The following is a 15,489-nucleotide window of genomic DNA, read 5'->3' as shown; positions in this document are numbered from 1 at the left end:
TCTGACCATTGGCCATGCTGGCAGGGGCATCTGGAAATCTACCTTCTGCTCATCACTGGCCAACAGAAAGTCATGCCAGCCAGCGCTAATTCACACCACCGCCATGGAAGCCATCAAGAAAGGTTGAGTAAAGGGAGCTGTGTGAACTCTTCACCATGTGCCCAAGCTCCATTTTGTTTCTCAGTGGGATCTAACATAGTCACTGATGATCTTGAAAGTCTCTGCAGTGGTCTGGCTAAATCAGACTATACACCTATAGCCCTGAATCTAGATCAGGAGTTGCTTTGTGCAGCTTGGCCCTTATTGGACAGCCAAGGCTTGAATGTTTTGTTTTCCGTTGTTCCATCTAGACAGTGCCTAATGCGGAGTTTGCCCCTAATTTTAGCACTAAAACCCAGACGTAGAAGAGAGATTGGGACAGGATGGGGAATAATGTGCAGATCGCACAGTGTGCTCAGCTCCACGGTGGTGCAAGCTTGGAACACAGAATTCAACGTCCTGAGAATTTCAGCTTTTTCATCCTTTTTTTATAAATAAAACCAAATTGCAATCCTTTTTGACCTCTGAGATGGGCTTTGGGAGTGTGTGAGCACCTCTTGGGGAAGAAGGGATAGGGGACGAGCAGGCTATCCCCTGGAAGAAGATAAATTTCCTTGCCCTGCCTGCCTGCCTCTTTCCTCACCCCCACAATTAGCTGAAGCAGAGTAAGTTAGTAGAACAAGCAAATGCATGCAAAGGTTTGCAACATGTGTAGTTCATACAGGCCACAGCTATCTGGAATACAATGAGTTGGGTCCAGACTGAGTTAGACTTAGGGTAGACCTATTGAAATCAATGGGACTTAACTTATTCGGTGATTTCAATGGGTCTACTTTAAGAACAACTAAGTCTGGACCCAGCCCAATGTTTGGGTTTCCTCTTGTTGCAGCAATCTGGGGCTTTTTAGTACTAAATAAACTCCGTTCTGTCTGAGTTTGGAAGAATTGTACACCAATTGTACTAGTGTAACATACACAGCTTAGGCTCAACATGGGAACAGTTTTAAATTGCTTTAGTATTAAGGTAATGGGGCCCTGTTTTTTATGTATTTTTCTCTCTCCCTGCCTCCCTTCCTGGCTGCTGCCCCTTGCAAAAAATAAATAAATTGGCAGGTGTTTGCAGATGCACATCAGCTACGGCCCCTTCAGCTCTACCAGACTCCCCTGAGCATCAACACTCTGTCCCATCAAGCACTGAGCCGCACCCAGTCTTCACCTGCCAGTACTAGTCTGAAGAGCAGTACAGCCGAACCCTTGGCCAATCACCTTTTCACTACAGGTAAGAGATGATGCAAACCTGTGTCTCCCTGGACAGTGGCTAATATGTATCAAAGAGGGGGAGGGATATATATGCCTGCTCAGCCACCACATCCCGTGCCCTGAAAGCTCCTCTTCCAGATGTGCAAGGGAAGTACGTTCTGCGCGTGCCGAGGAGCCCTCTTTGTGTTACACATTCCAGGGTTCTGGAGCTGAGGTCTGTCTCAAATTAAATCTCTTTTTGCAAGGCACATCTCTGTCAGTAGCCCTGCATCTTGAACCTAAGGATGCTTTGGGTCAACGTGATGCCTTCTAAGAGGAGCCTGATTCTGGGATGTTTCGTCTTCTTTGATTCTTCTCCTTGCTCTCCTTGTTATTTTAAAAGCTTGAGAAAACAAGGCAGTGTTTGGTGATAAAAGAGCAATTACGTAGCCACCAGGTGAACCTCTCTGGAGAGAGCATTTTATATATATATATATATATATATATATATATATATAGGGTGCCACCCCTTAGAAGGCCCTCCACTGAATATCTTAATATGCAGGTAGGTACATATGGAGACAGGGGGTCCTTCAAATATGAACCCACCCACCCCATTGTGCAGTTGATGTGCATGAACTCCCCATGTACATCTTTCTCAGCATAGGGAGTAGGTCTTAATTTGAACCAGCTCCCACATTTCTTTTTCAGGCCTAAATTTGGCATTGAATCACATGAAGTATTGAATGCCATTGAGCATGCGCAGAGTGTGTTTTCTTCCATGCCCCCCCCCAAAATCACATCTGGTTCATATACTTCTGGTTTTGAGGTTCAGAAAGTGCAATTTCCAATAATGTTTAAGCTCATGCAACTTTCATTCTAGAAATTAAACAGTTGGAGTCTTGGTGGCCCAGCCAGCATCTCACCAGTTTCCCTTCTCTTTCTCTCTCTTCCCCCTTTCCTGTAACTGTTCTCCTTCCCTGCCCTCTCACAGGTGTAGTTTATGACACATTCATGCTGAAGCATCAGTGTACATGTGGAAACACTAATGTTCACCCAGAGCATGCTGGGAGAATCCAGAGTATCTGGTCCAGATTACAGGAGACAGGGTTGCTAAGCAAATGTGAGGTAAGAATCCCCAGCGTGGAAACCTTCTGCCAGCAAATGGTAAGCTGCAGCGACAAGGGCTGGGCTGAAAAGGTAAACAACTAAAGTGGAAGGAAACCCCTAGCTTCGAATGCCTGATCTTAATCTTGTGGCCTCTTAAAGACAAATGCACTTATTATGGCATAAGCTTCCATGGACTAGAATCCACTTCATCAGATGCACAACAAATGCATCAATTCGTGTTCCATAATATATATTTTTTGTCTTTAAGGTGCCACAAGACTCTTTTTTGCTGCAATAGAAGAACACAGCTACCTCTCTGGAAACTGATCCATTAAGAGGCTCAAAAAAAGCACCCAAAAGATAAAGATAGCAAAATATATTAAATCACAGCTAGTGTCTCAGGTACAAAAGCAAATGACCATCAAAGGAATTATAAAAAATGAAAGCCACTGTAACCACATATATGCATGTAGTCTTAGGATGTAGAGACTCAGTGTTTCTGCCCAAAATTGTCAGTGCATATTGGGGAAAGTCAACACTCTTATAAAGTTAGTACTTGTAATGTCCATAACCCGTAGATCAGCCTTCTCCCAACCTGGTGCCCTCCAGATGTTTTAGACTCCAACTCCCATTAGCCCCAGCCAGCATAACCAATAATCCGGAGTGGTGGGAGTTGTAGTCCAAAACATCTGGAGGGCACCAGGTTGGGAAAAGCTGCTGTAGTTACTTATTGTGAAGAACAAACCCAATTCTGTAATAGCCGGGGTACAATATGAACGACCGTGTTCCTGCATGAAAAACATACGAATGCTTCCCCTTTGCTATCCCAGTAATTTTCAAGCAGGTTACTTTGTTACATTTTTCATGCAGGAACGTGTATTGACTTTATAAGAGTGTTGACTTCCCCTGGGCTGAACATCAATTATTTACTGAACCTTCTTGGGGAAAACATCTATGCTATAGAAAACATCTATGCAAAACATCTATGCAATCTTGATGTCTGCCAGTTCTTCAAATTTAGCTCTGAGGGTGAGTCTTTTGCTCATTTACTTCTTTAACATGTTTTTAAAAAGTAAGAAAAAAAGTTGTGCAGAAGTAATATCTTTGTATAACAGGATCCTTGAGTTCCTGACAGTGAGGGGAAGTTGCTACAAAATATGTAAAAGGTTGTCTGGGTATTTTACAGAATGTTCAAACACACACACACACACACACACACACACACACACACACACGAGTCCTGTGTCACCCCAAAGATGAACAAGATTTATTGTGTGATTCGCTTTTGTGAATAGAGCACCCTTCACTAGAGGTGAAGTTAACAGATGGGTATAGAACTGGTAGAATGGAAGGTAAATAAAAGGCTATGAAATGCAAGAAACAGAAACTGACATTTCTATGCAAAGCTTAAATGTATACATACAATTCAAGCACATTTGCTATTCACAATAGTAGTGTTTGGAAATAATACAATCCTCCATCTTTGCTTGCTAATACCTCCCATGGGAGAGAAAGCCAAACTTGTATACAAATACAATCAAACTTACTGAGAAACACTATTTCAAAAGAAGGGTATATTTACAAGGCAATTTGTATGAGTTCTCCTGGTAGGATTCTGAATTGACGTTATTACCAAAATATTGAGGCCTCAGGACAGACTAATATATAGTTTTATGGACTGAGACTGTGTAGAGAATTTGGAGCTAGAAATTATATACCATTATATGTGTATGATACATTATTTTAATGTGCATACTCATGAAATACATTTGAATACGAAATAGGTGAATGTCTATATGTTACGAGGGTGTAAGTCTATACGTTACAAGACTAATTTCTGCCATTGTGTTGCTGGGTTTTGTTTTGGTTTTTTTGTTCTTTTGATGGTCATTCTCTCTTTGTATTTTTGTACACAATATGCTATAAGTTTATAAGCTTTGGGTCACTTTTTTTGTCCTGTCATTAATTACTGAATTCTGCCCCACCCGGATCCATTGATAGAGATTTGAGCTTTAGGTTCAATTTTTTAAAAAAAACAGTGTGCCTCAAAAGAGAAGTGACATTTTAATTTAACTATTTCATTTCATTTTATAGTAAAATATAATCTAACTAAATTCATCTACTAACTAATTAAACACCTACCTCGGTTTGAAATTGGTTTGTTTCAAACAAACCATAGTTAACATTTCACAGTTCATCGGTTCAGATGACACGACAAGCTATGGTTAAGCAAAAGTGGAAGCAAAACTTCCAAATTCCCCTTCCAAAGGGGAAGGAGAGGTTAGCGTAATGTCCAAACTAGGCCAATGTGTAAAACTTGCAATATATTTTTATGCTTTAATGATATATTTATATTATCTTTATTATGGCCTTTGGCTCGAACAAATAAACTTGACCAAATAAAAATTAGACTGCAATCCAATACATGCTTTCCTGTGAATAAGTCCCATCGAATTCAATGGACCTTGCTTCTGAGTAGATATCCATAGGATTACACTGTTAATGTAATATAAGAAGCTGCATTATTCCAGGTCATGCTGTTAGTCAATCTAGCCCAGAAATGTCTGCTCTGACTGGTAGCAACTCTTCAGGGTCTTGGGCACATCACCTGTTTACCTGTTCTTTTTGAGTGGAGATACCAGGAATTGAACCTGGGACCTTCTGCATCAAAGGCATGTGTTCTACCACTATGGTCTCTTCCCGCTGACAAGATGTATTTAGCCAACCAAATTAGGCTTCGTGTGAAAACGTATCACTATGCTTGTTAGTAGTACACCATCACAGATTCTCAGGAGTAGTCAGAGCATGGAAATGAATCAGAAACCAGGAATATGTCTGAGATGGACACAAAGCCACAGGAACTGAAATGAGGTTATTTGGTGGCTGCTGAGAGTTGAAACATTTCCAAGTTGATTTAAGGATGCTATCACAAGCGGTGCTAAGAATATCTGTCTTATTTCTCTCTCTCTCTCTCTCTCTCTGTGCATTTTTAGACTTATGAATATAGTTAATGCAGCACTTAAAGCAGTAAACATCCATTTTTAAAAAAAATTCAAAAGGTCGTCCTTGGAAATGTGGCTGTTTTTTTAAATTCATATGTTCTGGTGCATCTTGTTGCCTTGAACAACACAACACAACATGGTCTTAAAGCTATGCGTTATCGATTGCCGATTGCCACTTTTTCACCTTTGCAACATCAGGGTCTCTACCTGGGGACATGATCTCTTCCACACCAGGAAATGCTGGGTGTGATATTTCTAAGAGCATGAAAATGTTAACATTTGAAGATGCACAATGCAGGTGGGTGTGAAATCACGGTGGGCAAATGAGAAGTTTAAGGAAGTGGCAGCGTCTCTTGTGAAAGCACTGTCAATTTGCAGCACGGAGATGCACTTGCAGCCTGGTAATAGCTCACTAGATCCTGCTGCTTTATTAGTACAGATCTTGCTATTTTATCAATGCCGTTTTCAAGACTTGGTCTATCATAACATAACATTAACACCAACATTAAGTGGTGATGCACAAACGTTTGCTCTGCAAAGCACCTTCAGGGTGTGAGCGGGCAGTTTGTCGCTCTTAGGCCTAGTTTTCAAAAAATGAAGGGGAGGAGACAAACCTCTTGGTGGATTGTGCCACTGCAGACTGCAAGTTGGGGGCTAAGAAAGTTGTATTCAGGGCTAGCAAACACACCTGGCTTCTCGCAGTGGTAGAGCGCATGCTTTGTACACACCAGGTTCTCAGTTAATGAGCCTGGCAAAATCCTCTGCTGACGTCCTTGCAGAACTGCTGCCAGCCAGAGCAAACAGTACTCGGCCATGTGAACGAATGATTTGGCTCGCTGCTAGGCAGCTTCATGTGTTTACATGGAGTGATATCATATCCGTTGTCAGGGGAAATGGATCTCCAGACTCAGTTGAAGTCCAAGCTAACAGTGGACGTCTTTTTAATACAAGACCTAAACGCTATAAGAATGCTGTTAACATAGTGTCAGAAGTTTCTGAATGCTCCAAATGGGATGTTGTTGTTGTTGTTGTTTTAAAGGTGACAATTTCTCCAGTGTACATTAAGGAGCAAAGGATAGTAGGGACCACAACTGTAGAATGACAGAGCTTTTATCCACGCATCGCTTGCAGTTAAGATGGATGGATACTATGAAAGCTATGCAGAAATCAGTCATGGGAATGGGCAGGAGGGAGAAAAGTTTGGGAATTTTGCCAGATTTGACCCCTTGGCTGGAAGTTGTTGATCCTCTATCCCAGGGCTGGGGAATGTATGGCCTTAGCATTGGCTGGGTTGGGATGATGCGAGTTGCAGTCCAATGATATCTAGAGGACCACATGTTGTCCATCCCTGTTGTAGCCTAATGTATCTCTATATTGAAAGTGACATAAAATTGATGCTATTCTAGAACACATTGACACAACTCTTAAAGCACTCTTATTTCTTCTTCTGTGTTGAAGAAGAAATAACTTAGGAAGTGACTCTGATGACAGAGTGCTTCTTTAGAGGGTCTTTGAAATCTGTGCTCACACTTCTGCCCCATTTTTTTTCTTTTTTCCCTACTAGAGGATCCGAGGCCGGAAAGCAACATTGGACGAAATCCAGACAGTCCATTCTGAGCATCACACGTTACTATATGGAACCAGTCCCCTGAACCGGCAAAAGCTTGACAGCAAGAAATTGCTAGGTAGGATCGTTAGCAAAACACAATAACTCTGCTTATCCTAATGCAGAATTTGAGACTATTTTTTAACCACAGTGCGTACACGATTCTGCATTTTCTGGGTAATAGGTAAGAGCAGAAAAATTGGGACTCAAATATGTGAAGGGAGACGTTAAGTTCACCAGAAGACATTACCAGACCACTTCTAATGTCAGAACATTTAGCTTCCAATTTAAGCTTTATCTCTATATCCATAAGGACTAGAAACTTGCCCTTTTTATGGACACTTAAATTTCCATGAATTTTATTGATGAAATGAATATTGCATGGCGAATATGGCAATAAATAGTCTACCTGGAGTAAAGGTGCTGTGTGACTGCAGTTGCTTTGTTGTGGAAAAGTTTTTTTCGGCAAAGGATCTGGTTGTGGCATAGATCTTCTATGCTCTCCATCCTTGCCAGGTTCCAGGTCTCATCCTGATGAGTTCTCCATAGTGAACAGGATGTATATGCACATGTTCCCTACCTCCTGTAAATGTTTGCTGTCTTCTTCTCTGTTTCTCTCTCTGCAGGCCCCCTTACTCAAAAGATGTACGCCGTCCTCCCATGTGGTGGGATTGGGGTGAGTATATGACTCTAAGAGGAACTGAACAGCTGGAGGCTGATGCTTAGGAGAGGGTGTTGGGGTGTGTGTGTTACTATACTACTCGTGTTCCTGATTTTTTAAAAAAATCTGTGAGTGTAACGAGTGTGCAATAAAATGCATGTCTGATGATGCCCATAGTGTTATATCCTGCTTTTCATTTCACATTCGTAATGATTTGATACAAGGTGTAGATCCGGCCGTTGTCTGCCAGCTGACTTGGTTCTATGTGCCCTTAGTGAACTTCAGTCTTTGATCTGCAAGCCTAATTGGGCTTTGGCAAGGATTTACTGTTGCTAGTAGCTATAGGAGGTTCATGCCTCCCCTCCAGCCCCTTTTGATGGTCTTAGAACAAAGGCCACCTGGATGGTCTTGCTTTTCTTCCTCCTGCTTGCTCTTCTCCCTCCACCCCTACCTGCACAACGTAGCTTCTGAAAATGGTCTGATCTTTACGGCAGGTTGACAGCGACACAGTGTGGAATGAGATGCACTCATCCAGTGCGGTCCGCATGGCTGTTGGCTGCCTAGTGGAGCTGGCCTTTAAAGTGGCATCTGGGGAGCTTAAGGTGAGTGATTTCCAGCCTGCAGCTTCTCCGTGTTGCAGCCTCTTTCCCACCTGCCTCTAAGCCCTGCGGTCAAATAGAATTGCTGAAATTCGTGGATTATGCTCACATTAGCCTTGCTTGGTTCCATTTCTTATTACTTATAACCAGAGGACATAAGAAGCATACTCGGATTAGTGCTAGAGTTGCTAGCTTCTGTGTTCAGCAATTCCAGCACTAATGTTTCTGAGCATGTGCAAAGTACCTTTCACCTCTGACAAGAAGTATAAGGGCAGAGTATTTGAGCATGTGCAGAATGCCCCTGGGAGGCTGTTTGTGCCTGCTCCCTTTTTGCTGCACACCATGACCATCTTCTAGGGGTGAGGCCTGGTGGACTCAACCTTGTGCTGGCATCTGGGTCAGCTTTTATCTGGCCCTTTATCTTTCTTTATCCAGGGTTCAAGTCCTCCCCATTCAGATACTGAGCTTGCTTGGTGGTCTCCCACAGTGCTTAAATCTTGCCAGGTTTAAAACTCAGTTCATTGGCCTTGATCCAGCCCACCACTGCATCCAAACCCTGGTCTTGAGTCTGCATCCTGGTCTAGAGTCTAACATCTGAAACACCTGTTTCAGATGTTATGGAAAAATAGAGCTGGGTGTCATCTGCCTGTTGATGACACCTTGCTCCAGATCCCCAGGTGACTGCTCCTAGCAGCTTCATGTAGACGCTGAAATGGCATTAGAGATAAAACAGTGCCCTGCGGCACTCCATAGACAATAGCCATGGGGCTGAGGTGCACTCCCACAACATCGCTTTCTGAGACTGACCCCGTAGATAGGAATGGAACCTCTGAAATATAGTGCCACCCCACGAAGCCAATCTAAGAGGATACCATGGTTGATGGTATCAAAAGCCACGGAAAGTTCGAGTAAGAGGAATAAAGTTGCACTGCCTCTGTCCCTTTCTCAATGAAGGCCATCCAGTAGGGTGGCTAAGGCCAATTCAGTCCCAAAACCAGGTCTGAACCCAGACTGGAAAGGGTCTTGATAATTGGTTTCATCCAAGAACGCCCGTAGTTGTCCCACCACAACTGTCAGTCGCCTTACCTAAAAATGTGTGTTTGCGATTGGACGATAGTTGTCACAGATACTTGGGTGGGCCTTTTCAGGAGCAGTTGCTCTAATGCCTCCTTCAAAGCATCACGCACCACTATTCCACACAATGAGCCATTAATCACACCCTGGACCTGCGCAGTTAGGCCGGCTGGCCTTAATTAGTCATGAGGGGCAGGGATTGAGAGGGCACTTGGTTGGTCACATGACTGCAAGCACCTTGTCCACACCATTAACTGAAATTGATACCACAAAATATGGCCAGATGGGACATTGGATGCCTCACTTGGATCTGCCATAACAGTGGCAGCTAAATTGGTCTTGTGTCTTCCTCCTCCAGAATGGATTTGCTGTCATCCGGCCTCCAGGTCATCATGCAGAAGAGTCCACAGCCATGTGAGTGTGTAGCACAAATGAAATAAAAATTGGATAGATATGCTTACCTGTAAATGGAAAAGAAATCCCTGTTTCTTTTTGTAATTTTTAAGTGGAGTGGGGTTAAAATGAGCTTTATCCCCTCCATATGAATGCCATTTCACATGTCTTTGTCCATGTTGAAGTCCCGTGAGCTACCTTGGCTTGAAACCCTGTGTGAGTATACTTATGATGGGGTTGTGACCATGGAATTATGTCCATCTCCTTAAGGCCACTCCCTTCAAGTCTTTCCCATCAACTGTGTTCTACAGAGCTTCTGTTGTCTTATTGCACTGTATGATTGCAATCTAGAATTCTCTCTACTTTCCCTTCCCTTAAAGAGAGGTAATTAAGATGAGATGGGAGCTGGACCAAACACATTCAATCATTAGCTTGGATCCAGACTAACTGAGTGGCACTTATGTGCCTATTGGGGGTGGATCTAGACCAGCCTTCCTCAACCTGGGGCGCTCCAGATGTGTTGGACTGCATCTCCCAGAATGCCCCAGCCAGCTGGGGCATTCTGGGAGTTATAGTCCAACACATCTGGAGCGCCCCAGGTTGAGGAAGGCTGATCTAGACTAAGGGCCCGTTCAGATTACACTGAGGGCTCTGTGGTTAGCTTAACCATGCTTCTCTGTGGTTAGCACTAACTACAGGCCATATGCTTGCACATGCCAACGTTAACTCTGTCCGGTTCCTTAACCACACGCTAACCACAAAGCAGATAAAAAAGTGCCTGAGTCCTCCAAGTGCTTCGCCCTGTATCCCATCAGTCCTTGCGCTATGAGAGCTGGCAGTTATGTGATTTAGGCTGCTCTATACTGCTAGCTCTATGATTTCAGCCCCTTAACCACAGGTGCATCTTTTAAAAACATTAGACAGGTGAAACAGAGAAATTATTCACTCCATGGAAATAATGGGATTTATTTTGGAGAATGGGAGCCATGCTGAAGCCACTTCAAAGCTAGTGTGTGGCTCTCAGGCTTCAAAATAAACTCTTGATGCTTTGAAAGCGCATGAATGATGAGTCTGGCAGTGGAGCAAGAAGCCACAAAATGCTGGCATCATCCATCTATATTGTAGACACATCTGAAATGGAAAGAAAAGAGCAAACGTATCGGATTGATGGCACTTTCTCCCTCCATTCTCTGTCTTTATTTGAAATTGATGAAGAGTGCAAAGGTGGCATTACTCAAAGTGCCGATTCACATTACAACACAAAATCAATTGAAATCCTATATTTCAGGATTAATGGATTTTGCAACCTGACAAAAATTGGAAAAAATGTTTCAGTAAGTAAAATGAAAAGATATGCAACGAGTAATTAAGTTGCGGTATTCATTGCCATGCGATATTGTGATGCCCGCTACCATAAGAAGCTTTTTAAAAGGGTGAAATGTAAAATAGGAAGCTGTTTTATACGGTGTTGAACCATGGCTCCATCTACCTCGCTATGGTTGTTTGCACTGACTGGTGCCAGCTCATCTTGATTTCTGGCAGGGGTTTTTCCAAGCCCTATCTGGAGATGCCAGGGATGGGACCTGGGACCAGTTCTGCCACTGAGCTGTGGTCTTTCCCCATGAAAGGCCACGGCTGTCCACTGTGGTTGGCCTAGAATCAAGCCGCTGAATTCACCTGCATGTGATGCAGCACGGCAGTTCTTATGGTCTTCGCCTTTTAGCTGCTCTGTTCTAATGATGTCTTTCTTTTCACAGGGGCTTCTGCTTCTTCAACTCTGTTGCCATTGCTGCCAAGCTCCTCCAGCAAAAACTTGGCATCAGCAAAATCCTCATTGTGGACTGGGTAAGGGTCTCTCACTCACTCTGCATCTGAAGTTGCCACTCCCTTACATAGCATAGCATAGCAAAGCAAAAAAGCAAACACACACACACACACACACACACTATCACACTTATTATTATTATTATTTATTTATTTATTTATTTATTTATTTATTTATATAGCACCATCAATGTACATGGTGCTGTACAGAGTAAAACAGTAAATCGCAAGACCCTGCCACATAGGCTTACAATCTAATAAAATCATAGTAAAGTAATAAGGAGGGGAAGAGAATGTAAACAGGCACTGGGTAGGGTAAACAGGAACAGGGTAGGGTAAAACTAACAGTGTAAAGTCCAAACAACATCACGTTTTAAAAGCTTTAGGAAAAAGAAAAGTTTTTAGCTGAGCTTTAAAAGCTGCGATTGAACTTGTAGTTCTCAAATGTTCTGGAAGAGCGTTCCAGACGTAAGGGGCAGCAGAGGAAAATGGACGAAGCCGAGCAAGGGAAGTAGAGACCCTTGGGCAGGCGAGAAACATGGCAGCAACCAAAAAGCCTATCGAATCAACAAAGCTGTGGCCACAATTGCCACCACCTTAACTTCAGCTTGTGTCTAAACCACAGAGTTTTTGGTTTTCCATTTTGCAGGCTTTGGGGTTGTGATTTGGCCGTCATCATGTCACCCTGTTAAACCAGTCGGTTATAGGTGGAGTAGCATGTGGCATCAGCAGACCTCAAATATGGGCTGCCACCAAATACCTCCCAAACTTCAGTTGGGAAGACGGACGCAACATCCCCACTTCTTTCAGAGGATAGCCAGAGAGGGCTGATTCTCTGAATATGTTTTGTATCCAGGTGCACGTGCCAAGTACAAAGTATGTGTAAGCCCTGTCAAGTACTCCTAATAAAGTGCATCTAATGGCCAAATTAGATGTGACTCTATTCACACAGTTAGCAGTTGTGTGAATAGCTTTAAATGAGTAAATAGCAGGCATGGTGGGGGCTTGGTTGAGACCCTGATGGAGTGCTGTTAAGGGTTTGTAATCCTTTACAACCTGCTGCAGTCCCAACCTGCTACAATCCTGCTCCAGCTACTTATCTTAACAGACCATTACTAATTGTGTAAATGATGTTGTGTTTTCTTTGGCCTTTATTGAACATGTATACAGATGGGGCCCATATGCATACCCACGAACAAAAGCAAAGAGAGAACTGGGTTCCAGGAGCTGTAGGATTAGGAAGCAATAGCCTTTCTTCTGGGAGCTGAATTGATCAGTGTCACTCAAATATATGAGTTGTTGTTTTTTTAGCTAGTATAACCTTCCTCCTCCTGGTAACCTCCAGATGTGTGGGATTACAACTCCCATCAGCTGATGGGAATGATTACATTCCCATCAGCTGGGAATGATGTAAGTTGCCTCCCCACACATCTGGAGGACACCAGGTAGGGGAAGACTGAGCTAGGATATTGTCACAGCTGATTCTGTATTGTTCTTCTAACTTCCATATCCTCTCTGCACCCCCATTCCTTGCCTGGTGACCTCAGCACACCTACACTGATTCAATTATTGTTATTGTTATTATTATCATTTGTATACCGCCCCATAGCCGAGGTTGTATGGGCGGTTTAGATATATTTCTATCCCACCTTTCCTCCATGATGGAACTGAAGGAAACCTAGATGGGATTCCCAGGTGGTCCCCTATTCAGGCACTGACCAAACTCAGACCTTCTTCGCAAAGTTACTGCTTCATGTGCCTTCAGTCCAGGACCTTGGGCTGATGTATATTTAGGCTTCTCTGCCTGTGTGGGTTCGCTGTACCAGTGTAAGAGACTTAGGCATGATCCTTTCACTGGGAAGCCTCTTGTGCCAATGATAAGATCTTATCATCTCATTTTAATCCAACCTATGCATGCCCAGTTTCTACAGCCTGTCATAGGATTTGGTTTCTGGCTCTTCGTTTATCCTTGTGGATCTTCCCTGAATCTCTCCCAACATTCCCCTTGAATGCCCTTCCCATCCTGCACTGGGTCTCTCTTTTGTTTTGATTGGCTTAAAGCACTGTGCCTTTATTGGCAAAGTCCTTTCTTGATCACCTTCTCCTTTGTACGGGCAGGATATCCATCACGGCAATGGCACCCAGCAGGCATTCTACAGTGACCCCAACGTGCTCTATGTCTCCCTCCATCGCTTTGACAATGGCAATTTCTTTCCAGGCAGTGGAGCTCCTGAAGAGGTGAGCGCACACCTTTCATTCACCTCGGGTTCTTGACTGCAAGCACTGAAAAAAACATGATAAACGTAGTTTGAAAAGAAGAATAAAAGGAATATTGAGGGAGCAATAGCTTACCAAAACGTTTATTGCTCAGTCCACAGATCATTGCAACACATACAAACTTGAAGTTTTACTATACTATTATGCAATACTATATATAGTTAAAACAACAGAGCTATCAGATTCAAAACATCCGTTACTAAAATGATGGGAAAATGGGTGAACAGCAAACATACAGAAACCTTTAATTACTTCTCAATAACAATTCATTTATATCTCTGAATCTTCATAACACCTCACACCAATACCATCCAAAAACTTTACATCTGTTAGCTTTTGCTGCAAATAATGCAACCCTCTATATCACATATGGGTCGGTTGAATATAATAAATAGCTCAAATTCTCCTTAGCACCCCTATGTTTCACTTTCTTTAAAAAAGGCTCCAAATAACTTTTTCTTATGTCTGTATATAAGGGACAGCCTAATGTGTTATGTCCTCTAGAAGTGTCTCTCCACAAACGCACAACCTGTCTTCTACTGGTATGCTATGGAATCTCCCCCATTTCATCATAGTATCCATTTGTTCAAATCTTAGACGTGTAAGAGCTTTCCAGCGTTCCATTTTCATGAGTACTGATAGGTATTTCTCAAGTTGGTGAAGATATTTTGTGCTAGCAATACTGACAGGGACAAAAGTTGGTGGGGGGGGGGCGTTGTGTCCCCATGGAAAGATGCACTAGTATAGATTGGCCACAAGCTGTAACAGAGGGCCTGCTTTTCTTACCCGTGAGGTTTCTTCCTTCCAGGTCGGCAGCGGGATGGGTGTAGGCTACAACGTAAACATTGCCTGGACTGGTGGAGTGGACCCCCCCATCGGTGATGTGGAGTACCTGACCGCCTTCCGGTAGGAGTGCCCACACTTGCTATCCACCTCGAGTGGGTTTTCACTGACGGTGTGGCCTGCCTGGGTGAAGGCTTCTCTCTTGTACCTTCACATTCTCTCCAGCGGTGGTACATGAAGGAGAATGCTGCTAGTGGTAATGGGGTGTCTCTGTCATAGTTGCACCCCCCTGACTAGCGATACCTGCCACCAGTCATCTTGTGTGTCTTAGCGGGTACATTAGACAAGACTGTCCCTTCGCAGTCAGTGTCAGAATTATTCCTGGAACGTGGGTGTACGCCTAGTAGCTTGCTGCCTGCCTTCTTGCCTCTTTCCTTCTGAGACCTATAAAGCTTAAGACCTCCTAGATAGCTGGCTAAGCCCTGCTTCGCTCCATGCACCAAGTAACACATTAGCAGAATATGGACTCCAATATTTCACAGATGAAATCAGGGAAATTGCTGCAGACGTGTAAGCAGTGGGGGATGGTGGCTCTGATTTTGGTGAGGCTGTGAATCCATTCTGGGTTTCAGTTAGAACCAGACAGAACTCTAAAAGAGTCTTCCAAGGTGCTGAACCTATTTTACGGGTGGAGTTTGGTGCCCTGGATAGCTCCTTTAGCGTTCTGGCTTTCTGACTGAAACCCAGAATAGATTCACAACCCCACCAAAGTCAGAGCCACCAGCCTCCTGACCTTCTAGGTCAGGAGTGACCTTCTAGGGTCACTGTTTAAACCAGCCTTCCCCAACCTTGCGGCTCCAGCCGTTTTGGACTACAACTCCCA

General features: G+C 43.5%; 2 protein-coding genes across 2 annotated transcripts in view; one reads left to right on the top strand and one right to left on the bottom strand.

The window, feature by feature from the left end:
• The window catches only part of HDAC5 (histone deacetylase 5), an 84,750-nt gene that overhangs the window by 62,126 nt on the left and 7,135 nt on the right, over positions 1-15,489 (top strand). Inside the window, 9 exon segments of the mRNA XM_063138681.1 lie at positions 1,152-1,317; positions 2,272-2,405; positions 6,954-7,074; positions 7,622-7,671; positions 8,151-8,258; positions 9,688-9,743; positions 11,480-11,567; positions 13,665-13,784; positions 14,632-14,729. Of these exon segments, the coding sequence (XP_062994751.1) occupies positions 1,152-1,317; positions 2,272-2,405; positions 6,954-7,074; positions 7,622-7,671; positions 8,151-8,258; positions 9,688-9,743; positions 11,480-11,567; positions 13,665-13,784; positions 14,632-14,729 (941 nt within the window).
• The window catches only part of G6PC3 (glucose-6-phosphatase catalytic subunit 3), a 34,115-nt gene continuing 29,417 nt past the window's right edge, over positions 10,792-15,489 (bottom strand). Inside the window, exon 8 of the mRNA XM_063138700.1 lies at positions 10,792-10,853. Within this exon, the coding sequence (XP_062994770.1) occupies positions 10,837-10,853 (17 nt within the window). The 3' untranslated portion in view covers positions 10,792-10,836. The remainder of the gene's footprint in view (positions 10,854-15,489) is intronic.

Source organism: Elgaria multicarinata, chromosome 11 (assembly GCF_023053635.1).
Source record: "Elgaria multicarinata webbii isolate HBS135686 ecotype San Diego chromosome 11, rElgMul1.1.pri, whole genome shotgun sequence".
NCBI lineage: Eukaryota > Metazoa > Chordata > Lepidosauria > Squamata > Anguidae > Elgaria > Elgaria multicarinata.
Note: the sequence above shows the minus strand (reverse complement) of the source record. Positions and strands in the feature narration are given on the sequence as shown.